Below are 27364 nucleotides of genomic sequence, written 5' to 3'. Positions count from 1 at the left end.
TCTGTAACATGGGAACAGCCGTTGTGTTCACAATGGTGGACTATTTTAAAGAACTGCAAGAAACAAAAGACATCAGGATGGAGCAGACTGGCTATTCGACGTAGAGGGAACGTTTCTGGTGGGCCACTGCCCTGGAGGGTCACTGCAGGCCAGGCACATGCAGAGCCAAGCCCTGGTAGCTTTGTCAGTGCTGCAGGGGCCATTCAGCTACGATCTGGCCAGTAGTGCCAATGACAGTGAGTACACACCCATCATTGGCACACTGGCCTGGTTGGAACTTTTTGACTCCAGCATCACTGGCTTGTAGGGCAGTAGGAACCATTCAACCTGGCTTGCTCCTGGGCCATTCTAATTTCCCATTCTGTCCTCTAAAAGCACCAGGGAGATCCCCAAATACATTTCATTATGTTAAACTAAATTATGATAAGATGGCACACCCGGCTGCACATAAAATGCTCTCGAGCCAGGGGCCGCTTTTGCCTCCCCACGCACAGGGAGAGGCAGTTTTGCATGCCAGGGCATTTGGGTCTTTGGGAGGCTGGCCCTGGCCCTATAAAGAGCGGCTCTGCCTCCAACAGGTTTCAGTCGGCTTGGAAAAGCTCAGCCCACTCACCGCACCCTATGGCAGTATAGGATTAGCTGTTGCTGATTATCAGGGCCAGGTAGGAATTTTTTCACCTTTTCCCAAATTGGTTCTGGGAGGGGTGTTTTTTGCCTACCTTGTACTGTTAGCTGGATGTGGTATTTGAAATGGTGGAGCTGTTTCCTAGGTCTCTGGCAGGTTAGATTTGGGTAGACAGAGCAGGCCGGTGAGCACCCAGCGGCACCTTCTCATTGGTGGAAAATTGGGGTCTGTCAGGGATCGACTGATGGGCTTCACAGCTGCCAGCTGAGAGGGCAGACTGCCTGTGGGAGCTCCTGGACAATTCCTTTCCTCAGGCTCCACGGCTTGGGGTGCTTGGAACTTTAAGGGGGGAACCATTCACCTGGCTGTCTGGGTTACGGCCATGCACATGGATTGCTTGCACCTGGAGCAGTGGGTGCTCACCTAGACAGGTCAAGGAGGAGGTCCATGGGAGACCCCTTGGCTTGACCTGTACCGCTAGTATGCTCTTGCTCTTATTAAGTTTTTAAGTTTAATGTTGGTCAATAAATGGCCCAGATTTATACCCAAGCCTTGTGTCTGTCTCTTCGTTCTGAATTGGAGGGGGGGGAACTAAATTATCTCTACATTTGTACAGAGAAGACTAAACATAATATCTGCTTGTGGTGGGGGGTGGGGGGGAGAGGATGAAGACAACATGTTAAAATTATATTGCTCACAACTTGCCAGGTTAGAGTCCCAAATTACACCTAGATGAGTCCTCTAATCCTTCCTGAATAATTCAGTTACAACAGAGACTGATTAGAATAAGTAAATCATTTGCCAGGATGGCATATGGTTTATGATCATCCCCAAACCCAATGGCTGGCTCTTTTGATTACAGCCCCAATCCAGCCATAGCTTTTGTATACCCTTTGATTTCAATGAGAGAGTTTAATCTTACAGTGCGAGCATGTTTATCTGAGTGCACATCTTGCTGGAAAACAGAAAGGCAGAGAAGCTTAGTGGTTAAGCAGGAGACTTACATATAAAAGGCTTGACACTGCTGTGGATATGTTTGTGCTGTTTGAGGCCTGAAGAAGTGGCAAATGTCTTGCCACACTCTGGGCATGCGTGTGCACGAGCCCCAACGTGCTGCGAACGTATATGCCTCTGGAGGTTGCTGGGGTCCGTGAAAACCTGCTAGGAAATGAGTACTGATTAAACAAGAAACTTCGATGCAAACAAGGGGTGGGGGGACAGCAATTTCGTAAGACTGTATGGGAACCAAGATGGGCAAAACTGGAGGGACAAGAGTTTTTCTTCATCTATGAGTTTAAGCGGAAGCAACATCAAGTCCATTTAAGTGTCATAGACACCAACCAACCCCCCCCCCCCAGAAACTTAAGGAGCTAGGAACCTCTTGTAACAAACTCTTGAGACCACTACAAAACTACAACTCAAGGGTCTTGAGCAGATGCCATAACCTCAACCAAATCTCAAACCAGTTTATATTGGTAGAGTAGAAATAATCTACTTTATAACACAGAACAGAAAATTTACTGCCATTATACTAAGAGCTGCCTCAAGAATAACACAATGTTTCTTCTAACAAAGATAGTTATTCCTTAATTTATTTAAGGCATCTTTCACCTGATTTTCTCATTGAAAGGACTTAGAACTCAGTATGGAAAGAACTATATTTAGGCAATATTACTTCTATTGTTTATACTTCAGTATCACTCCAATCAAGCTGACCAAAGTGACTCACTATCTTTCTTACTGCTTTCTGACATCTGGATTCATACCTAATTCTGGGGACCCATGTTAAATTATGGCCATGCACAGTTAATACTCAGGAGTTTCTATCTACACTGTTTACTCACGGCTCACCCTTGCCCTGTTATATAAAATGTGTGCACGTGTAATGCATGCGTGCAATCATTCCCATTTCTGGACTGCTGCAACTCCCTTGGGCATGAAACAAAATGGAAGCCATTCTGGATCATGGCCACGAGGTCTCTGGGGATTTTCCCCATCTCACCTATCATTTGAAGAGTTTTGTTAATCTTTACGGAATCAATCTCAGTAAGAGAAAATTATATGCATTATTTGAAGCTCTAATCAAATGAAATGGCTACTCAAATAAATGGTATCACTCAAGATGAGCTGCTATAATCTCTTCCCAGTTGATCATTTTTTCCCTTTATGCTTCAATCATAAACAGAGCTATTTAATTTTCTGCAATTCTAGATATGCAGAATACCATGCGTAAACTGGTCCCAGATTCAAAATAAGAGTATCCTTTTCATGCATTATATATATAAAAGTGTTAGGGCTAAGCAACTGACACAACACATTCTGGATTCTGTAGTACAAAATGCTATGGTGTCATGTGTCAAGAAGCCCTACATCCAGCGGTCACATGACTATTTTTTTGGCATTTGTACTGTGGCATTTCCTGTTGGAATATTAACGGCTCTCATATGTCAGGTGAGAACTAATCGTTCATCTGTCCACTAATGTTTCTCAAACCCAACTCTCCCAGATCTCAGGCTGAGATTCTGTTGCATCAGCATGGCCTCATACATGTAAAGTACATAATCCACCCTCCTCCCAAACTCTAAGAACCAGATCAGAAGCCCGCTGTTTGGTATCTGTTGCTGGATTGTACCACTTCAGGATACAGGTAGGGTGGGCTTAACTCTTGAATGCTCTCCCACATTAAAAAAAATCTCCCTGCTCATACAAAAGGGTCATGTCAGGGAGGAGGTTCTATAGTTCTCTCAGATATCTAGTGTTCGGAGATATTTTTTGTGTAAAGGAGCATTTGAATATTCAGCCCTTGGCCAGTCATATTAAACAGTGATGAAAAGTGCCATCAAGTCATAGCTGACTTATAGGGACCCCTGCTGGAACTTCCAAGGCAAAAGACTAACAGAGGCAGTTTGCTATTGCCTGTCTCTGCATAGTGGTCTCCCACCCCATTACTAACCAAGGCCAACTCTGCTTAGCGTCTAAGATCCAACAAGATTGGGCTAGCTTGGGGTATCCAAGTCAGGGCCCATGAAACAGTACAACCCAGCAAGTAATGCATCATGTAAGACTACCGATCATGTGCTTCAACGTTAAAGCCAGTGCTAAATTTAATTCTAGATCTCATGAAACATGATACATGTGTGGGGGGGAATCCCAGGCACCCTATAAATTCACGGTACCTTGGCACAGTTTTCACATTCGTAGTGCTTCCCACTGTCATGTGACATCTGGTGGCGTATCAAGTTAGACTTCCAGTTAAAGGCTTTGGGGCACTGGTCGCACTTGTACTCCCTTTCTTCAGTGTGGGACAGCATGTGCTTTTCTAAGCTGTAAAGACATAGAGGGTTGTTTAGGGAGACTTCGGATACAGACGATCAGAGATTTCTCCTGCTATTCCCAAGAAATAAAGAGGTGGGAAAACAGATGTTGTTTCATACCAGATATTATTTCATCTCAAAGTCACAATAATCAAAGAATAAACAGAACATTTAATCCTACAAACCCAATGGATGTAATGTTGTTTTAAATATATCTTTACTGAATAACAATGAATACATAATTTGAAAACATGTATCTCCCAATTGCACAGGATATAATAAAAGAGGAGGTGCACTAGAATATTCATAACAGTTGTCAGAAAGACTGAAAATTCCAACAGTGCAACAAAAATATATATTTTATATATGAAACAACTTAATTATTTTAAAAAGAATACTTTGGTTGCGATTTCTTTCTTCCTTAAATCAGAGAGGAGACAGATTAAAATAAACCAATATTCATTATACAGATAGTCCCTTTAATCTCTGCGGGCTGGATAGTTATGGGGGAGGTTTTTCTAATCTACCTTTTTTCCTAGTGTTCTTGAAGAAAAATCCTGTTTAAAACAAGTCCTCGTTGGATATTATTAAAACTAGGAATTTTGTTTAGCAGGGCGTATTCTTGTATCGTTGTTTATCTGCTGCTAGTTCTTCAGTGCCTGCAGCTCTTTAGTTTGTTTTATTGATATTGGGTTGGATCCAAAGACTTCCTGGTCTCAAAAACAGTTGTGAAAAGCAGCTGTCAGGAGAGAGTGAAACCGTCTTTAGGTATGTGCTGCACCCTCGGAGAATACAGCCAACACACCTTTTCTGTGACATGAAAAGGAGAAAATGCTTGACTTGGTATCTTCTCCCCCTCCAATGTCTGCTGATCCAATGGGATACGCTTTTTCTTTGCTACGTTCAGTGCACTGACTGTTTTTCACTCAATAAACCGAAGAGAGTGATATTAATTTCTTCCGAATCTTTTCAAAGACTCTAAACTCTGTCATTATTACATTTAGTACATAGCGAGTCATGGTTCTCATCTTAGTTAATATGATTGTTTTTTTCCATAATACTTCATGCGGAATTTACTGTTGCTTTCACTATTATCCCCCTACACAGGTTTAAAGTAGTTCTATAGGAAGTGGGATCCTTAGTCATTACACATGCCCAGAAGCCTACAGATATGTCAGCAATCTCAGCATCCATCTCAGCTTTTTTTAAAATTTAGAATTCTTTTTTCTATATTCTTCTGCCTTCAACTGTTCCTGTCATGTATCAGCTTTTAAATAATTTAAATGTTTTTCAGCCAGGCTGCCTTGGGTATCATTTTTCACCTTTTCTCTCTCACTCTAGCAAAGCAATTTATGATTTCTCTTCATCTGATTTTTTTCCCCTGGACTTTATTTCAAGCCTTTAATACCCTTTAAGGTCTTCCCGAAAGATGAGTCTTCAGCTCAAGAAAAGCACGATTGTCACCCATCCACTGGGTAAAGTCCAGACAGCTTTCCCTCAAGGTTTGAGTTTTTCTTGCAGGGATATTTCTTGGGACCAAAGTTTAATTTCTGAGGCTGCACCTACTCTCAAAGCCCGATACAATTATCATATTTAGATGTGTGCTAAATATTTTAAATAAGGATCATAACGATACCCTAAAATCATTCCTGAGTCCTGACCTTGCATTCACTCCCATCCTAGAGATTTACGGACTATTTTGTGGCTGCTATGTAGTCATGCGGGCAGCAGACCTACACAGGAAGGTGATCAGCTGACCTACCATATGGTCAGCTGATCTCTGATTGTTGACAAGTACAGAGTTGAATAAGGCATCTTAAAAATACTAAGTTCTATGAATAAAATAGTTTGGCTTCCGCTAATGGTCCTAAGCTATCAGTCAGGCAAGCAAGGAGATACCCATGGGTTATTATCACAGTGAGGTCTTTTGTTACACTGCTGTCATGTAAGTAGTTAAGGATTTGATACCAGTTAACACAACCCTTTCCAGACATTCTAAAACTCTATACAATTGATGCATGGAAGCGGGCATCAGGATTCCAGTAATATGTCCAAGACTAATATCCATGTCCTAACATTCCTTTGTATACAGTGTTTATGCATGCACAGGAAGTAAATACATAGGTTCTCTATATGAGATCTGATATCTTGTGCATATAATTTGTCAGTTCTGCCAACAAGGAACTTTTGGCGCATGGAGGTGGGCAGGGTGGGGCTGGTGGTTACAGTCCTCCTGATCCCCCCTTTAAGATTCATGATTTTATGAATGCTCCACTTTAACACAAAAGATACATCTTAATGTCCTAATTCCCAGCATTGTGTCCTAATTCTCACAACTGTAACAAGGAAGGGCAGTGCTTGATTTTTCACAGGATTGTTTTCGAGATATGTTCAAGAAATTGCTTCCCTTTGCTTCCAACCTGTGTGGAAATACTTGGCCTTGTACTAAATGATCTTGTTGATAAGGAGAAGCCTCCAGATCCAAATCCTTTCATATATGGCCACAGGGTGGGGTGGGGAGGTGACAGAAAGTCATCATTTTGTCGAGATTACCATAATTCCATGTAAGTGATCATATCATGATGACCTACCTAGTTTCTTCTAAAAGAACACAAATTAATTTGTACGATGAATGAACAGGATATGGATCTACTCTAAAATTTAAACACACACACAATTCTGTCCCAAATTAGACCAATTTTTTCCACTCAGAAAAGTGAAATTTTGCAACATATATAAATGACTTTGTCATATGTAGGTTTATCACATGTAAGGGCAATAAGTCTTAGGGCCAAGCTACACATGACGAATGACACTTGAACGGCAAGTGGATTGAGTGGAGGGCAAGTGAACAGGGAGAAATACACTTGCCGTTCAAGTGTCATTTGTCATGTGTAGCTTGGCCCTTAGTTGCAGGACACCACAGCTCCTCTTGCTAACCACTGGACATTCTGCTCTGCCAAGGGGCCAAGGCTCAGGGGTACAACCAGGGCTTTTTTTCTGGGAAAAGAGGTGGTGGAACTCAGTGGGTTGCCCTCAGAGAAAATGGTCACATGGCTGGTGACCCCGCCCCCTGAGCTCCAGACAGAAGGGAGTTTAGATTGCCCTCCATGCCACTCTGCGGCACAGAGGGCAATCTAAACTCCCCTCTGTCTGGAGCTCAGGGGGCGGGGCCACCAGCCATGTGACCATTTTCAAGAGGTTCCCGAACTCCGTTCCACTGCGTTCCAGCTGAAAAAAAGCCCTGGGTACAACCCAAGTTTCACGTGCAGAATTTCTCAGGCTCAAACCCTGACATCACCAGTTAAAGTATCTCAGGTGGCAGGGCTTGGGAAATACCTTTCTCTACCTGAGACCCTGGGAAACGACCATGAATCAGACTGGACAATATTGAACCAATGTATAAAGCAGCTTCAGGGGCTTTAGATATTCTCTGGATTGGTCTAGCTCTTAAAGTATTTCAGAAACCTGACCACCTCTGCATAGTTGCTTTCCTTTTAAAATGCCCAATCCCTACCTTTGTACATCAGAGAACACTTGATCACATTCTTTGCACTCTTGGATGTCTTGCATGTCATGGAGATCATTCTCCTTGTCAAGCTTTGGCTGGAATTCCTCTTCCACCATAGAAAAGGCCGAGTGAGGCGTGCTGCATGGGAATTTCTGATGGTCCACCAGTTCTGCCTTGGACTCAAACAGCTGGTCACAATCTTCACAGCGATACTGACGCTCCTCTGTAAGGCAAATCGGTCATTATTCTCAATATTATTCCATGAAGGCGAGAAGCTAAGTTTGCCCTAAGCATTTATTATTAGAGAACTTCTGGTATCAAATTTGGTAACCGCCATAAAGAATTGCTGACCGTGAATGTCTGGAGCCATTGTTTCATGGGAATAGTCTTCAGTCTTCATGAACAGAAGAAGTTCTTCCCCAGGTTCAATGTCTCTTACTACTCTGTAATATATCTGAAAAAACAGAATTGCAATGAGTGGCGATAAGCACACAGTACCCAAATAAGATTTTTATGAAAATGCTTCTGCAAATGTTTCTACAAAGTCTTCTGTTTCAAGCACAGACAAGAGGCCAAATTAGCCGTAACTGCAGTAAAGGGCACAGGAGTTTAGGAGCTGGCCTTAGCTTAGTGCGTGTTCTGATTTATTGATGATTTGTTGCCATTTGGATTTGATGCTAACCCAAGTTGTGGTGCATGAAGAAAATGTTTGAAATAAATAGCTAATAAATAAAGAGAAGTTACATGTAGCTGTGCTGGTTCCCAAGAAAAGTCCAAACACAAAAGGCATGACAACTTGTTTATCAAGACCAATCAAAATGATGCAAGCTTTCCAAGTTCTCCAGAACTCAAATGGTACAGCCCAGGCTTTGCTTACAAAAGATCCCCAGATTCATTATCTGGAATGCCCAGTTTAAGAAAGGATCTTGGGCAGTAGAGCTGGGAAATCTTCTACCCAATACCTTGGAATGCTGCTGTAGAAAATACCAAGCAAGGAGAACCAGTTGTCTGGCTCAGTGTAAGCTGCTTCATATGCTCACAGTGTAAACATGCTGATTTATTTCCTAGATTTATACTGAGACTGATGCTCTTTGAGTTCTTATGCAATGAAAAAATATATATCCTTCAAGAAATATGTTGAGGAGTACACCGTGTGACAAGGAGAAGATTGTTATTGCTCTCTGTCAATTCACAAATCTTTCTTTAATATGGACTGTATAGGCAATTGACTGAAAAGTCCAATTTCTGCCATTGGGGAGACAGATGTATTCAAATACGACTCTTTTTTCCTCCAAATGTACAACCTAAGGACACAATACACAAGGCTTGACTTTCCTCTCCTTTTACAGCAGCAGAAGTGAATGGTAATTCCATGGAGGCAATCGGTGTGAAGTCAAGTACCAAAGGAGAATCCAGCTGAAGCTTGGACCCTATGACTGTATTCCACGCGCACTGGATAGCGTCCGGTGTGGAATGCACTTCTTCTGCTGCTAGCACTTCCACTCACATGAGGGCTCATTGGAAAACACTGATCTTGTGCAAAGGGAAGACCTAGTGGCAGAGGAAGCATGCGTCACAGCACATGCTGTCTAGCTCAAGGGGAATGCAGTCATAGGATCCAAACCATATGTCGTAAGAATTGGGAAAACAGGATTAATCATAAAGAATAACTTATGCAAGCAAAGTAGCTGGATATCACTGAGAAGTGCCTGAACATATGGACCATTCCATCATCTTGAGGCCTCAGCCCAGTCTAAGCAGAAGAGAGGAGCCATAAGCTTACAATAAAACAAATGGTTTAATTGCAGAAGACTCCGAGTTCAATCCCTAGCATTTCTACCTAAAGCATTTCAGGTAGTAACTGTTGTGAAAACCACATCTCTGCCCAAATTCCAAATTCCTGGCGGGGTCTGGAGATCTCCCAGTATTACAACTGATCTCCAGACCCAGAATTACAACTGGAGAAAATGGGTGAACTCTGTGGCACTATACTCTGCTGAGGCCTCTCCCCTCTCCAAACCCTGCCCTCCCCAGGCTCCACCCCCAAATCTCTAGGAATTTCCCAACCCAGAGCTGACAATCCTTATACTGAACTAAATGTCTCAATAGTCTGACTTGGTATAAGGTGGCTTTGTCTGTTCACATGACTTGTTGCACTTTGACTTTTTCTGGCATTGCTGAAAATAATTAAAATATTTTAAATAAAACTCACTTCATCTTAAAGTCTCAGGTGCATAACAAATGGGGGAAAACATTACAAATGGTCAAATTAAAGAGCATAAAATTCATGCACTGAGATAAGGGCTTAACCGTAACTCCTAAAAGTTGTCCCAAATAAACAATCTCAGCCACCAACAAGTTGGTGAATTGCCAAAGAAAAGTAATTCCGTAACTGTGGATAAGCAACAGAGAATGTCTCTTATTTGCTGCAAAACCTAAACACGAGTACCCATGTTAATTGAATTTCATGTATCCCCCTCCTCTGCCAAACTGGGATTCTAATCTGGGGATAATCCAGGTTAGGAATCCCCATTTGTGGGGGAGCTAACAAATTCTAGTTGGCCAGGTGCTTACATTTAGACATCATCATAGTGAATTGCATGACAAGCATGTAACAAGATCTTTGCTCCCTTAACAACAGCCTTCATTAAGCCTTTGCAACTCCATTTTTTCTAGAGCTGCCCCACACAAATGTGGAATAAATCCTTGTCAGATAGCTAGGCCCTAAAAAGAATTTAAGAGAAGTAATATCAATAATGTATTCAACACCATCATACACTCAAGAGGAAACCCCTAATTTGTGATCAGCTGAGGTCTTTACATATAGTCTTAATGAAGAAAAGCTTTCTTTCTCTTATTGGCTTACCTAGAAACTGCATTACTGAGAGTTATTTTCTTAGGCATGCTCTAAAACGGAGGTCTGCAACCTATGGCCCAGCAGCCAAATGTGCTTCAGCATGGAATCAAATATGGCTCTTTGAAAAAAGAAAATCAAATCTTTAAGTTCGGGTGCTTAACTGAGTTGGAGATGTGTGGGGACACTAGCACATCGAGTATTTGAAAGGAATGGCAAGGAAAGGTTTTCATGGGATTGAAGAGCTTTTGGGATATGCTTTACAGAAAGGGAAATGATAGAACAGTTGTCAAGCGTGAACCATGCATAGATTTATGCCAGTGCAATAAAACAATTGTGCCAAGTGCTCCTGTGTATATTTATTATGAGATCTTTATGTGTGCCTCTTCCTAATAAAGGACTCACAAAAGCCAGAATTCGGGCTGTGGACACTTTATGGATTATCAGTTAACTTATTCATTATCGGTTATGTTAAGTTGTATAGTTCCTGTTCTGCAAATGAGTTTTCCTATCCTAGCTCTCTATGGATCTCTTGCTCTGAATTTTGACATTGTTTGGCTCATTAGTGCAGACACATTAAAGCTATGACAGGAACTCTGCGAAACACAAATGCCTAAGAACAATATATATCGGGCTAGTGACAATTCTGTCTCATGAAAAAAAAATCATTTTGAAAAGCTTTTGCTAGCCTGTTCTTTTACCAAATAAATGAAAAATAAATCAACCTCCTATTTTGCAAAACTAACTTTGCAACAGTTATTAATACTTGCAGGATACAATAACTGAGAACAAAAGGGTATAAGAAGAAGCCCCAGCTTTATCATGAAATCCCCAGAGGGAGTTCTCAGAAAGTAGACACACTCATGCCTCTGTCACTTGTGCCAATGGCATAAAACTCTGACTGAACATTGATGCAGTTCTATAGTAACTCCAGAAGGTGGCTCTAAAACCTAATTGGTTTTTTTTTCCTCAGAAGAGGCCCTGACCACAACTATGCACTGGGAGGAAAAAAAACCCTACAAATACCTTAATGAAGAGTATTACATTTCTTCACATTTGTTTGCTTCTTCCTTTTCTTTTTCATTTTTTGAAATTCTGTGGTTTGTTTATTTTTAGAACCAGTCCATCCATCACCTGAAGATGGCATATCCCACAAACTGTGATGTGGACTAAATTTGGGTGTGACACACTATTTCCAGAGAATGAGTTGAGGGCTTCTTCGTGGCTGCTCCTCCACAGACAAAAGTTTGAAGGGGGGAAAAACATTAATCATCAAATACATGGGCCACCAGCTACTGTTAGTTGTCTCCAAATCCAGAGCTCTCTTATCTGCCTGTTTGCACACACACACACACACACACACACACACACACACAAAGATAAATGCTTCCAAGTAGCATGTTTCGTTCTGGAAATCTATTTCCCCCAAGAACACAATGGCATTCATTCCACAATCTGAATTACTTCTTTTGTTGGCAGCTCTCAAAAGTTTAAGTTATTAGCTTCCTTCCCAACAGCATGCTGACATTTGAATGGTGACATATTAGAACTTCACAGCAAGGTCTCGCAAAGAGAAATGCTGCCTTAACACGTACACCAAAAGCTTTTTTTTAAAAGGTTGGCTGTTTTTAAAGGAAAGAAAACACTGATATTGCAGACTTTGTTCGGTCTGGTTCAGTTTGACTTAACCTGAACAAATCAAAAATAAGAGGGGAGGGGAATATAAGACCTAGACAACAACAGCACTGAAGCCATCCAGCCTCACTTCACATTTTCTAACATATTTTGATTCATCATGAAATTTGTCTATAGGAACTCAGCATCCAAGATGGAACCTAAACATGACGAGGAAATGGCGCGTCTAGATATTGTACAATTCTAAGCAAAGCTACACCCTTTCAGTCCATTGAAGTCAAGGGGCTTAGAAGGGTAGAACTTTGCTTAGGATGGCACAGATAAAAATATAAAGGCCAAACAGGATTACATTTTGGGGAGTCAGAAAGATAAGCCACAAGCTTCATAATCCACAACACATCTGGACTGGGATTTGGCTTCTGACTGCAGTTCCTAAAACTATTTGGGTTATGATGAGGTGCCAGAAACAAATCTAGACTGAATTCTGATGAAAGGTGCATCCACAGTGGCCAACCAGATGCCTCTCAGAGACTCACAAGCAAGGTATGACATTCCCTCATCCTTAAACAACAGAAATGGTACCAGAGGCGTTTTTAAAATTCCAAAAATAGCTAACTAGTTTGTTTACTTTAGAGGAAAAGGGTCAGGTGAAATCAGAGGTTGGCAATGTCAACCGATATATATTCAACATATATATCTGAGGTAAGATCAGGACATGCACAAACTTCAATTTGTAAGCTATTCACAGATACTTAAAGGCTTCTGTTTTGAGACTTTGGTCATTTCTCCCCAAGCATTATAGAATACTTTCTTTTACTTTTCTCTTTCTCTTCTAAAGTTAGGAATGCTGGTACCCACTTTCTAGTACCCCAATCACCCTCTCTTCAAACAGCTCTTCCTTCAATCATTAACTGAATCTGAAGGTCTCCCCAGGCAGTTTCCAACCACACCCAACCAAGGATCTCTTCATTGTCCAGAGCAACCTCCCTGTTTGACTGGATAGGGAAAGTCTCCTCTCCTTAGAAGATCTATCCCCTTTCTTTGATCCGAATGGGAATTTGCACCTACTTCCCAAGCCTCTTTGCCCACTTTCCCCAGTTCTCCTGTCAGTGTTAAAACTGCTTTCTCTGTTACAATTCCAGTCCCTCAACTCTTCATACTGATTCCACTCCCTGAAAACAGATCCTCCTCTTTACAGCTCATGCCACCCAATCAGATGCCTTGGAGTAGCCTGTCACTCAAACTTCTTTGATTCTGTGAGGGATTAACCCTTAACAGTCCTGCAGTTTTGTGTGTACATCCTTTCCAGGCATTATAAAGCATGCAGTCCATCACACAGGCAACAGCCACCCAAGGTATCCTTGTGGTACCCTCTAGCAACTGGCACTAAAATGACACCTCTACCTCAGACAGAGACATTCCACTTTGTACTATAGGCCCAGATTCAAGGCTTTAAAGGTCCAGTCTTGGAGTCAACATAGGGCCAAGATACAAGTGACGAATGACAGTTGAATGGCAAGTGAACAGACTCACATGTATTCCTCCCTGTTCACTTGCGCTCCACTTGGTCAAGTGTGATCAAGTCAGAAGGTTAGAATGTTGATCCAGAGACGGTTTTGAGTGGTCCAAGTTTTGTTCTCTTTTCTAAGTAGTAGGCCACTCAATTCCCTTCAGCCTGAATTTGCCTTCTGAGCAAAAAGAAACAGCCTTCCTTGCATGGCTGGCTTTTAATTGCAGTTTGATTTCTAGCAATCAGCAGGTGAAGTGTGTGTTCTACCACTGAACTACAGACCCTCCGTGCCAAGTGATGCTATTTTTACCAACAACATTGACTTAATGCCATCTGCTAATATGAGCAAGCCAAGCAGCTAGGGTTTTCAACCTCCAGGTGCGGTCTGGAGATCCCCATGTATTACAACTGATCTCCAGACTATAGAGATCAGTTCCCCTGAAGAAAATGGCTGCTTTTCACTGTGGTCCCTCCCCAAACCACACCCTCCCCAATCTCCAGCCCCAAATTTCCAGGAATTTTCCAACCTGAAGATAGCAACCCTACAAGCACTGCAATGTTCCTGTTGAAAAGTTGTCAGTGGTAAAGTCCTTGTTTACATGTTGCACAAATGTCTTTCTGAATCAGGCCTTACACCTGGATCCCTCCATTTAGATGTAAGATCCATTGAAATCACTGAAGTTCAAATCCCAGTAACTATGTTTGGTATCAGAGAATAATGCATTAATCTGGAATAATTACAATGTGATTTTGTCCTCCTAGGAGATTTTGATTCGTCATGCAACATGCCATGGGAAGAATGATAGGGCAAGTAAACTGTGCATTGAAAGGTTTTGTGCATATTTTGATTGGGTGAGAATGAGGAATGCAAAAACACATCTTATATAAGCCATTCTCCGCACATAGGGACATTTAAATTCTACTGGGTCAGACCAAAAATCCATCCCATCTCACAGTGACAACCGAGATTCCCCAAGCAAATCACAAGGAGGGCAGAAACACAATATCCCCTTCCCACCCACCCCACCCCCGCTGTTGTCTTCCAGCAATTGGTATGCAGTAGGGCTGCCAGCCTCCAGGTAGTGGCTGGAGATCTCCTGGAATTACAACGGATCTCCAGACCACAGAGATCAGTTCCCCTGGAGAAAATGGCTGCTTTGTAGGCTGAACTCTATGGCATTATACCTTGTTGTGTCCCACCTATCCTCAAACCCCACCCTTTCCAGGCTCCCCCCCCCCCCCAATCTCCAGGAATTTCCCAACAGGAGCTGGCAACCTTAGTATGCAGCGGCATACTGCTGCTGAACATGATGGTTGTTACTTAGCCATCACAGTGAGTACTGATAGGCCCGTCTTCCATCTATCAAATTCTTTTTTAAAAGCCATCTAAGCTAGTGGTCATTGCCATGTATTCTGGCCGTGAATTCTATAAGCGCTGCATGGGAAAAGGACTTACTCTGTCCTTCCTGAATGTACTGCCAATTGGTTTCATTAGGTGGCTTGCGAGAGATCTATAAACAGTTCTCCCCGTCTGCTTTCTACCACACTGTGCATAATCATGCTTAACCTATAGTAAGCCTCCCTCCATCCTTAGTCATTCCAGTTTTTTGTGCCTTTTTCCAAGAACACCCATGAGACACTTCCTTGTTCTTTGCAGTAAATATGCATGGCAAGTAACTTTTATAATACATTTCAGAGAGAGAGGGAGAAAATAGATGGTGACGGCAGTAGCCCGGTTGGGTTTTCACATGGGACTTTTGAAAAGGTGAGTGAACATGAATGGCAAACTGGAGAGCACAGAGTTAACTGAGCTCAAGCTCATTCTCAGCTTTAACTTGCTATTTATTGGGCCTTATGAAAACAAGACTCATACTGAGCCATCCCGACCACAGCACTCACTGCCCTTCCGTGTGCTTCCCCATACAGCTCTGCTAATGCACCTCAAGCCTACTGCACAGAAAATAATTTTCTCATGAGCAGATACTGCCAATTGTGACAAATGATGCTGTGAGCGGGTGATGTGGACTTCGATTCACTGGGGGCCAGGTTGGGACGACCAAATTCATTTGATCCGAGGCTGAAACAGATTTAAGTAAGGCCAGCTCTTAAGTCCTGCAAATAAATCTGATGTCAACATTGCATGCACTGAATATTTGCTTTAAGCAACACTTGCTTTTCCATTTATTAAGATAAATGTATTTAAATCTGACTTTTCTCCAGAAGTCTAATGGCCTTGGAACATTTGAAAGGGAATAGTAAGTTATGGGCTGATCAGCACAAGACATGACTGAACTGCTGACTTACAGAGTGTAGGAAGAAGGAGGGCAAGATGTTCAGGCTGTGCTCTGTAGCCACGAGATGCTTCCTTTTAGCTGTTCCTTTGGATTTAATTGAAGTTCCAAATGGCAGATTTTACAGTGGTGATGAGCAAACAACCAGAACGCTGGAGGTTTCTCTTCACTGAAAAGTGTCATGTTAGTGGGGTATGAAAGGTCAGCCTGCGCTGATTGACCTATGACGGATCATTCGTATATGCGAGTAACCACCTGATGCTATATAGACAGTGAAAAAAAGGAAATGCTTACATTGTTGCATCAAAATGGGGTTGATGACCTCAGAAGCCCCAAATGCCTTAGGAGTGGGGCATGAAAGATCACCACTCCCAGAAGAACATAACTGTGGTCTGAGGTCTTTAACTGGAGTAGCAAATTGGTTAAGAACTATGAGCTGGGAGAACCTAAGTTAAAATTTTGTTTCTGACACACACTCAATAGGTGGCCTTAGGCAACTCGCTCTCTTCAAACTTCAGACCCCTCCCCCGCAATCTGGAGTATAGAAGATAACAATATGGGTCTGCCTGTACAACTGTTGTAAACAGTTGTGAAAAGTGAAAGCACTATAAATGTTTGGCAATATTCTTGAAAGTAAATATTTATTATATGGTGTACACAATAGTAAAATTAAAAACATAGAACCTGATTGTCAGGCTATATTCAGAGTCAGAGCAATGTTTCCATAAACTGTAGTCTTTTCCAAACCGTTGATGAACATGTCAAATGACCAATACAAGACCAAGAAAAGTGAAAGCTCTATAAATGTTTGGCTTTATTGTTTAACAGTTTGCCCAGGCTGGCAGAGGTGAGATTGGTGGATATGCAAGACAGAGCTGCCATATGCTAGACTAGAGCTGCCATAATGGGAGGCCTCCTAACAATTGCCTCTGTTGCCCGTTGCAACTTGGAGTGGTGGTGGGAGAAAAACAAAACAAAAAAACACCAGTGTCCTCCATGTCAGCACATCTGTTCCAGGTGCAACCTGGAAGTGGCAGTCAGTAGCTCTAGGAATCGCTCTTAAACCATAACGCTTACCATAAGGTTTCCAGCAATTCCTAGAGCTACCAATTGGCACTTCTAGGTAGTACCCAGAAGTGACATAGTGGCACCAGTATGATGCCTACGACACATGCCCCCCATGTCACCCCCCCAACTCTCCCACTTGTTCCCAGGATCAGTTTTGCAACCCTACCTCTGACCCAGGTTAATTGTCCCTCACAGTTTATGAAAATATTTCTTCAGTACTTCAGATGAAATTTGGAGACATTTGGTCACATTTTTGAATGTCTGATGGAAACAGTAACGTTTTATTGGCTGTTTTTATTGAATACTGTTTTAATCTCCTTTTATTATCTTTTGATGCTTGATTTTTGATTTTTTAAATGATATATTTAAAAATTCATATACATGAAGAAGTTAGGGAGCTACATTCTTCCTGTAAAGACAAGATCTAGGTACCTTACAAAAGAATTTACAGATTGGTCCTTAGTAGTGGAGCAGTTGCTGTGTCCACCAATGCTGGCATGCACAACTGTGCTGCGTAAAGACTCCCACACTGCTTTACTGCCTCTGATAAGCATGGGACCTTGCAGTCCTCCAGATAGAGCAGTCTTTGGGGCCCACTGAAGAAGATAGGCTAGCAGTGCAGTCTGAAGCCAAGCCACAACCTTCTAAGCCCCCTGACTCCAATGCAGTGGCAAAGTACGCTTTGACACTTCTGCAATTACAGAAGTAATTCTATCTGACAATAGTTGTGCAAAGCAGCAGGCTCCATGAAGTACACTGCACCAGCTGTGTGTGCATATAGGCTTGGAGATTTTCAAATAATATATGAAAGATCTGAAGATGCTTTTCACTGATGGAATGAGTCTTCCCTTGATGCAAGATGCTCTTCTGAGTTCTTCTGAGTGTCTTGTGTCAGAGGAAGGCTCCTTCTGCTGGAGGAAAGTGCCTCCATTAGTGGAACAGATCTGTTGGAGCTAGCCATTTGATTCTAATATCCTTCATCCTTACATAAAAAGAGGGCAACATCCACCCTTGAAGTCCAGATGAGAAATGCATGCTGAGATGGAAGGGCACAGCTATTTCACATATTTTATTTGCACGCAACTGTCATCATTTGCATCATACTCATTCATTGCTGTGCTTTTCACAGCTGGAGAATTTGTCACTTGGAAAGGAAAAGGCATTTTTTCCCTTTGAAATGATAAGAAGGCGAGACCAAGTTCAATTTTGTAAGGAAGTAAAATGTTGCCAGTTAATCACAAAAATTCCAAAATATGACATTAGCAACCACTCCGCTGTGTCAAAGGTCATCTGAGTCCAGTATGATGAAACCAAAAGCGGACAACCAGGGAAGCTCACACAACCAGGATACAAAAGCAACACTTGTCTCCAACCTTTGGTCTTCAGTATCTGCTATTCAAAGTAGGGATGCCAGGCTCCAGTGGAGGTGGAAGAGCCCCACCTCAGCTGTTACTCCCCCTCACTGCTCACCTGGCCAGCAAGGGGAAGGTGTGGCGAGGCTGGCTGGAGCATGTGGCATCCACGCTCCCAATGATGCAACTTCTGGTTTAAACCAGAAGTAATGGAGTGTCAGCAGGGCCAACTCTTTAAGAATTGACCCCAAACATAGAAAAAGATGAGAAGGGGCACACTCCTGCCAGGGGCACCCCTACTGGTTTCAAGGTAGGGGGACTGGCAACCTTAATTCAGAGGCATACTGCTCGTGCACCAGGAAGTTCTATTTAGCTATCTTGGGTAGATAGCTTTACTATTTCTTGACATGCAAGCAAAATTAAAGTCCATTTAATAACCTGCCTAAAAATGCCTACGCCAAACTGCAATTTAACTGGATTTCAATTAGAATAGGATGCAATTACATAACATATTATATTGCTGGCAGTTTTAATTTGGTGTCAACAGGCATTCCTAATGTTACATATTTCTTCTTTTTTTATTTGAAAGCATACAGAATTACTCTCTTGTGGAAGGCAGGGACATTCCTTTTTTACCTAGTATAATTGAAAAGGTCTTGCTTAAAAAAATAAAAGCTATGGAAGACCAGCCACAACTGGAGGCAAAAAGAGTACTCCATGAAAATAAGAGGCAATAAATTACTTTGAACATATATCCCATTCATATTAGGCTCTCCGTATCCTCAGATACAAGCCCAAGAGTATTTATTCTATAGTGCTTTGTCTTTGAAATGATATTTCCCAATATGTGAGTAATATGATTTGCTACTTAACTGTAGCCCTGTACCTTAGAGCACAGTGGCCCTTCATAAAAGTGACTATTACATTTATAAGGTGACCTCTGAAACTTCAGAAAGGTCTATAGACGGGTAGAACAGGCATTTTCCATGTCAGAAAGATGAGTTGGCTACTTCTGGATATCATAGAACACATATTATCTGGTAAGGATACCAGCTAGGAATTTCTAAAAAGAAAGGTGTTACATCTAAGACAAGCCCGAGAGCTATGCTCTCTTCTTGAGCAGCTTCTTAATCTCATATATGGCTACATAAATTTACTGAAGAGTAAAAGAAGTACTGCCTCATAGGAAAATGTAAAGCTGCCATGTACAAGGCCAAGCCTTGTCTACTTTGGCTCTATAATTTCTCAGGGCCAAATCAAACCAGTTGTAGCACCTCACTTAAAAATATATATATAGTTACTAGGCACATGGGGTCTCAGGAAGCTCAGCTATGTCCTACCTCCGTTTCTGAGACTTCACCAGGCATTACAATTTCAAGTCTATCTTTACAGTCCAAAGGGCTAGAGACTTGGCTTTTTCTTTTTTCTAAAAAAAGGATCCCAAACTTTGAATTTGCAAGATACTGTTCCAGAATATACACACAACTATGACCATACAACTAGTTATTTTTTATCAACTCATCCCCGGAAGAACTCAGAACAGTATTGGTTTCCCCTCCCCCCTTTTACATATCACAACACTCCCCCCCCCCGCCCCAAGCTAGGCCAAGTTGAGATAGTTTGATTGGCTCAATTAACTTCATGGATGAAGGATGGATATGAATCTATGTTAGTGGAACATTCTAATTTCTATATCAGTACGACAGATTGTCAGTAGCAAGCTAGGATTGCCAAATTCAGATTGGGAAATTCCTGGAGATTTGGAGATAGAGTCTAGGGGGGCAACATTTGAGAAGGGAAGGGACCTCAGTGGGATATAATGCCACAATGTTCACTCTCCAAAGCAGCCATTTTCTTCAGGGGAAGTGATCTCCATAGTCTGGAGATCAGTTATAATTCTGACAGATCTCCAGGCTCCACCTGGATGTTGGCAACCCTATTTAACGCTTGATTATTTCGTTAGCTTGTATGTATAGCCTGTCTTTCAATATAGAATTTGCAAGGTAGGGAAGGGAAACAGTACAACACAACAAGAGCAGCAACAAGCAAACTCAAGCTATACCACTGCCAATGGAAACTCAACTCAAACCAAGAAACTCATTAAGGGCAAATATGTTGCATAGGGGGAAAAAAGTGTCTTCAATGCTCATTTTAATAGACCAAGATTCCAAATCTGGAATCAAATCTGGAATGCCTCCCGATGCGAGACTAGACATCAGCCTTGAACCACATGATACAGTGATAAAGAGTTCCTCAGGGACTGTGCTACTGCCAGACATGCCCAAATCAGATTTTTTTTCCTGCAAATAGTCTCTCCAGAATGATGGCAAATGTCTATTTCACAGAGATAAAAGCACAACATATGTGTTCAGAAAGGCAATTGCTGTTACCATTATATAAAGTAAGGAGGGGCAACTTTATTGCTTTTACAAAGTGACCCTTTCATCTTTATCACGGATGGAATTCCCCCGACTTTTCATATGAAATGTGTGAAACCATTAGCGTCGTGTGCATGTATATACGCACACATTCACTAAGTACAGTGCCATAAATATATAAAATCATAGGCTTCAGTCTGAATTCATAACACACGTATTTCCCCTCTTTTAGCTACTCTCACTTCCAGTGCAAGTTCCCCCCTCTTTTGATCAGTCAGAGTATAATGCATGATAGCTAATAGCGCGAGGCTTATACCCCAAAGTGTAAAGCCTGAATGACCTAATACTGAATGGATCTTATCTGGCTTCTCGGGCTGCTAACTGGTTTTCTTAACATCTTAGTCCCTTTTGCCAACTTTGATCACAGCGATCTAACCAAGCAGGATTCTGGTTATACTGGGTTGCCTTGTTCTTATGCAGACTATAGCTCCAAGTTCTTTTCTTACATATATACACAACCCTCTTTGCAATCCTCCAAAGGGCGATCCAGAATACAAAAATCTATCTCACAGCTTCTGACCTGCTGTAATTAAGGCACATCTCATCTGAAATCTATTTATACCAGGTTGGACCTGAGAAAAGTATACAGGTAACATCATAATTGGACTGCAGCATTTTCCAAATAACATAGTCCTAAGCTTGCTGAATTTAGTACTTCCAACACTGCAAACCTAAACACAAATAAATCCTGGTTAATTCATGTGGGGTGCCCTGTGCGTGCACCTACCTGGGTATACAATCACAGGCAAAAATGAATTGCCAACATTCTGAGACCAAGAAATCAGGCAACTACTTTGCCTAAGTTAAAAACTATTTAAGTTGTCAATCTTGGCAGGCTGTTAAGAGTATGTTCACACATGCAGTACTTTTTTAACATATCCAGTATTTGTAAAACAAATATAGAAACATAGACAGGCTGCAATGCACATCCAAATTATTTTTAACTAATCTGTCTTTTGCTTTGTATCTTGTACTAGCAGAATGTACATAGGTGCATTGATAGTACAAGAGAAGCTGGAAAGATTTTTCTTTTAAGCCACAAGATAATTCATCAGTGGATCACAAAATAGAGGAGGGGAGAACAATGATGGAGGCCGTTTTGGGTTCCCATGGAGGAGGAAAGTGGATTATAAATAAACAAACAAACAAACAAAAATCAACACTGACCTCCGTATACTCAATGGCATGCGAGAAGATGAAGCCAGTGAATATTCTACCTCCTTGCCCATTCAAAAGACAAAATTCAACTAAGCTGGGAAAGCTGTGCCAGGTGTGTCTTAAGGCAGGTCCATTTCACACTTTACAACCTTGGACAGGAAGAAGCTGAGCTCCGTACAGTAGAAAGTTAGATTGCCTTTTGGAACATGCTGTCCTCCAGATCTATCATTAGTGAATGGGAAGTAAGACTGGGGGGGAAATGGGTCCATGGTTGACTGTTTCTGGTGCTAGTGAAGGCAAAACAACACCCATGTATTCTGGTGGCCTTGCACAGTCAAAATGATAGTGTAGGGCAAGGACTACAACATCAGTACAACTGTGCCTGAACCAGCAAGCTGACACCCTGACAGTTTGCCACATTACTCCTTTGCTAGATTTTATTCTTCTGCTGCTATTTTCCAAAAGATTTCAGTGCAGCATATATTGGTCAGCCCTCTTCCATGGTTATCCTTACAACTACAGCCCTATGAGGTAGAGAACCAGTGTTGTGTAGTGGTTAGAGTGATGGGCTAGGATCTGGGTGACCCAGGTTCGATTCCCCACTCTGCCATGGAAACTCACTGAATGACCTTGGGCCAGTCACAAACTTTCATCCTAACCTACCTCACAGGGTTTATTGTGAGGAAAATATGGAGGAGAGGAGAATGATGTAAGGTGTTTGGGGTCCCCATATGGGAGAATGGCAGGGTATAAATGAAGCAATGTAAAAAAAAACATAGGTTGGGCTGAAAGACAATGACTGGCCTAAGGTCACCCAGTGACTTTCATGGCAGAGTGTGAGGTCTCCAAATTCTAGTCCAACACTTCTACCACTATAACCACTACTTCAATCACTACAAACATTTGAGCAAACACCTCAGAAAATAATACAGGAACAAAGGAAGGGCAAGAAAGGGAACCATTATGGGCCCCAAGACTGAACCAAAGGGGCGTTTCCACTAGGCTTGCCATTCCCCCGCCACGGCACGCTTCCGCGCCCTGCAATGGGCCTGTTTCGGGCTGAATCAGGCTCACGGGGGTGGGGGTGATTCACCCCTTTGGAGAGTGCATGCCATCCTTTGACCCGCTTGATGATGTCACATCCCGGAAGTGATGTCACCGCGCACATTAGGAACACGCGCGCATGCACGCTCAGAAGCTGGCGCAGGGGGAAGTGCCAGCGCCCCAGTCTCCCACCAGGGGACTTAAGGGACCTGGGAACCCTAGTTTCCACTCCCTCTCAGTCTCAGACTGAGGGTCAAACTAGACATGCAGGTTTGTAAAGAGTTGGGTCTGGGTTCTCCAGACCTAACTCGGGTTCCCTGCAACTACACAGCATCTGTGAGGAATGATTATGAAACATTAAAGGACAGCCCAAATGGCCTAAAATGCCACTGCCAGGGAAGGAAGAGCTCCTGTCTCTGCCCTCCCCCAAACTGTTTCCCTGTGTCAAAATAGCACAGGGTTCCCCGTTTTTACTGCTCCACATGAACAGAATACTCCAAAAAGAGAGACCCCGCCCCTTGCTATTTTGAAAAATGGCTTGAGTAGGGAGGCAGGAGCCCTTCCTTTCCCCATGGTGGCATTCTGAGAACATTTGAATTCTACTGTATTTTTTAACAGCCATTCCCCACAGCTGTGTGGCTGTGGAGAACCCAAATTCAGTCTGGGGAATCAAGACCCAACTCTTTGAAAACCTGCACGTCTATGTTTGATCCTTAGATCAATGAGGGAGGAAGATATCAAAGAAACCAAGGAGTCCTCAAACTGCAAGTCATCATTGTTACCTGGCTGTTATTGGAGGACAAAAAGGAATGGTGTTAACTAGTTAACCACTCTAGCTTTTGAAGTAAACTTTCAGGGTTGAGCCAAAGCCTTAATTTCCCAAGTGAGAGATGGAGGATTTAAAAAAGGAAGTAGTTATCAAGAAAGGGTTCACTCTAGGTACACACACAAACACACGCAAAATCAAAATAAACTGAACAGTATATTCTCTGACTAAACATGCCCTAAGCTATATGGAACAGATCGCAAAAAGCAGGCATCAGTCTTTCATGGCAACCGAACCTATAGGTCTGTCTGAACAGGCCTGCACTGAGGACCGAATTAGAAGAGAAAGCTGTGGCCTGGATCTTCCCCTTCATGGCTGGTTTCTACTTGAGAGGAGGCCCTTAGGACCACTCATTTGATGAGGGAACTGGTGTCAGGGAAGAGGATGTTGAAAAGGACAGCTTCCCTTTTAAATCACTGCCTGTCCCTCAAGCTGGTACGAACTCCATAGTGGGGCAGGTGGAGACAAGGATGCTGATGTGAAATGATAAATAAGCTTTGTACTTCTACTGTGGATCACTGAGAGACACTACAATAAAATAATTGCTGAAAATGCTACATGCTGCACTTAAATGTTTAGACTCTGCGGTGACCTGGCGCCTGGAATTTGCTGATCCCTGTCCCTAGCACTGCTTCTGAATAAATTACCAGCCCCATGTAGCTTCTTTCAAGTTTTTCAAAAGAAACAATCAGGAGACTGTGGATGTCCAGCGTTACGTACAGTTTGATCACAAGCTTGTCTCTTCCTCTCTCGGAATCAAAGAGAAAGACCTCACCCATCTTTCAAGGGGCAAGTGCAGATTTTCTCTTGTCCACTAGGACATTTTCAAGAAAGAAGACAAAGTGTCTTCCTCTGGAGAGAACAAAATTTAAATGGTGTGTGTGGATTGTGACTTATTAAAGGCCTGGTTAATTTCATACCTCTCTGAACTACTTCCTTTGCATATATTATCTGACAGAAACACAACTTAGTTACCTGGTCAGTATTACACTAAAGTAAATGTGGTGGTGTGATCCAGTTTGATGTAGTGGTTTAGTGTGGTGGTTAAGAGCGGCGGGACTCTAATCTGGAAAACTGAGTTTGATACCCCACTCCTCCACTTGAAGCCAGCTGGGTGACCTTGGGTCAGTCACAGCTCTCTCCGAGCTCTCTCAGCCCCACCCACCTCGCAGGGCGATTGCCGTATCCTACATAGCTTTTGTCCAAGCAGGTCCCACAATCCTTAGGGTTATCTTGTTGATGTGGTCAGCAGGACCTTTTCCCCAGCAAAAAAAAGATGAGATCCAATCCACCTTCTTCTGAACTTCCTGAAGGCATCTGGTTGCAGAAAGCTGGCCTGGATGGATCTTGTTCTGATCCAGCAAGGCATTTCTCCTCTTAATGACAAGCAGAACAAAATATGAACAGCACCATGCATCCAACCTGGAGGCTGAAGCTCATACCATTTATTCCAGTTACTTCCATGGCATGTTTCAGCTTTGCAAGCTTAATCGGTTTAGGCTGAGTCTGTACTACACCTTATGCCAGAGAAATCGTAGGAGAGAAAGAGATCCCTTTTGTTTTTTTACAAAGATACAGTGTGGCATGGAACAGATCGGCACTAACCCTGTCCCAACAGCATCCACCTAACTTTATACAATGCCTAGTCCGGCGCGTACTTCATGCAAACTGCACAGTTCAGTCAAGCATCAATATTTATTTCAAATTCTAATCCAAGGCTTGGCTGCAGGCCTTTTACAGCAGCACTTTAAAAACACAACACAATAAAACTCAGCAAGACAGAATACTCAGCTGGAAACATAAAATACTATATCTGAAAACAGATCGCAATCGCTCCATTATGGATTTACTGGGGGGGGGGGGGGGAATTGTATTGAAGATTTCTGGAAAAGGCTTCCAGAGAGGTAGCCATGTTAATCTGTTGCAGCAAAAGTGAACAGTGTTCTGGTGGCACTTTTACAACCGTTTGTTCCAGGCCAGGAAAATCTTTCATAGTCTAGAGCCCGCCTCTTCATTTCCCGCTATACAACAGTTCTGCCTAGAGAAGAGCCCCAGTATTGCATCTGAAGCGAGCTCTAGTTCACAAAAGCCTGTGCTGGGATAAAGCGTTGTTCATCTTTAAAGTTCCACAACTCCCCTGTGTATTTTTTTGCTGGGGGAGTGGGATCTTTCCCCAGAATGTGCCAAGTTGCAGAGTAGCCTGCAAAAGGGTTGCTCTCTCCACACTCATCTTTTTTAAGACTGCATACAAGTATTACAACCAAGGAAACCATTCTGGTTGATTGAAGGGGCAGGGGGCTTTAATGTATTCAGCGTCCAGGTGTTTAAAACTGATTGCCAGATTAACCTACTTGAACAATGCTAATTCAATCACGGCCATACAGGAATGGACAAACATAAATACTTTTTTTTGGCTAGTGTTGCTCTGTTATTTAAGAGCTTGTTCCTTTCTTGTCATGTGTTATCTATAATAATTACAGTGCCAGTGCTACTTAGGATAGCTTCAGGTCAGTTGCCATGTTGGTCTGTAGTAGAAGAGCAAGATTCTGGTCCAGTAGCACCTTAAATACCAACTAGATTCCCAAAGTATGAGCTTTCAAGGGAGCTTTGATTCTCAAAAGCTCATACTCTAGAAATCTAGTTGGTGCTGCTAAACCCAAATCTTGCTCTTCTGCTTAGGATGGGACTACTCAAATGGCATATATGGAGTGATCCCATTCTGGCCTCACATCAGTCTTTTGAGATAGGTTAGGCAAAGGAACAACAACTGGTCCAAGCTCTTGGAGTGAGCTTCGTGGATTTGATTCGTTCCTTGGTCCAAGAAAAACACATAATCCATTACCCAGGATTAGCTCTATTTGTTAATGCCTCGGACAATATATTTGTAAAGGCAATATAGACATTTTAAAAAGTAAAACAACTCATTCGGATCATATCCACTGAAGTGCTTTTTAAAAAAAAACACCTGACCATATTCTTTTTCTCTGTGAATTTTAATGTTTATAAAATGCCTGAACATGCAAAGGCTGAACAACCCAATTTTTCCAGCCATTTGCAGAGGGAGGCCTCCAATCATCCTTCTCTGCCTCTTGCCCTGTCCTTAACTCTGCCCTTTACTGTCCTGCCTTGCCTTCTAGGCAGTTCATGTGCCTAAGGCCATCCTTGAACACTTTCAGTCTCCATGATCGTATTGACAACCCAAGACTTCTTTGGTAAGACTTGCAAACACCTCGTGCCACGGTGTTCCATTTGTGGCTTAGCCCACAGTGGTGCAGCTACCTGTTCATCCACAGAAAGGTGGAATGAAAGCCAAAGACTCCAAAGCAGACACTCAGCTGCAAGATATTCTGGAAAGACTTTATTAAGTAGTTAATCAATCCAGTGGCTTATGCAGATTCAAGGTGAATCCCCCCCTCCCCGTCTACCTTATTGCTGTTTGTAAAAGGTGAAGAAAAAAAACTAACAAGAAAGAGAGAGAGTTGGCAAAAACCACTAAGTGAATTACAGCTTAGCATTTTCACCATAGGCATCGTTAATCCTCTCTATTATTTCTCAAATGCTTGCAAAGATTATTTGATAATCTCCTATCAGCAAATTTCTTTTCACTTAGAGGGAATGGCATGCTTGTCTGATTGTGACTCTTAAAAGCTCACTGCCTACGTCTCTGGGTGAGCACTGGCAAGATTTCCAGAGACTTCAGATTTCAGCAAAACTTTCCCTCTATTTAGGCCATCTCAG

General features: G+C 42.3%; 1 protein-coding gene across 6 annotated transcripts in view; it reads right to left on the bottom strand.

Annotated features, from left to right (window-relative positions):
- MECOM (MDS1 and EVI1 complex locus) overlaps positions 1-27364 on the bottom strand; it is a 362312-nt gene that overhangs the window by 51777 nt on the left and 283171 nt on the right. For 3 of the 6 annotated variants that reach the window (XM_054982632.1, XM_054982634.1, XM_054982637.1), the window contains exons 3-6: positions 7802-7904; positions 7457-7673; positions 3802-3949; positions 1630-1786 (exon numbers count right to left, since the gene is read on the bottom strand). In XM_054982632.1, coding sequence (XP_054838607.1) covers positions 1630-1786; positions 3802-3949; positions 7457-7673; positions 7802-7850 — 571 coding nt within the window. In that variant the 5' untranslated portion in view covers positions 7851-7904. The remainder of the gene's footprint in view (positions 1-1629; positions 1787-3801; positions 3950-7456; positions 7674-7801; positions 7905-27364) is intronic. The other 3 variants (XM_054982633.1, XM_054982635.1, XM_054982638.1) reach the window with 1 other exon arrangement.

This window comes from Eublepharis macularius, chromosome 6, assembly GCF_028583425.1.
Source record: "Eublepharis macularius isolate TG4126 chromosome 6, MPM_Emac_v1.0, whole genome shotgun sequence".
NCBI lineage: Eukaryota > Metazoa > Chordata > Lepidosauria > Squamata > Eublepharidae > Eublepharis > Eublepharis macularius.
This window is presented reverse-complemented; position numbering and strand designations above follow the sequence as displayed.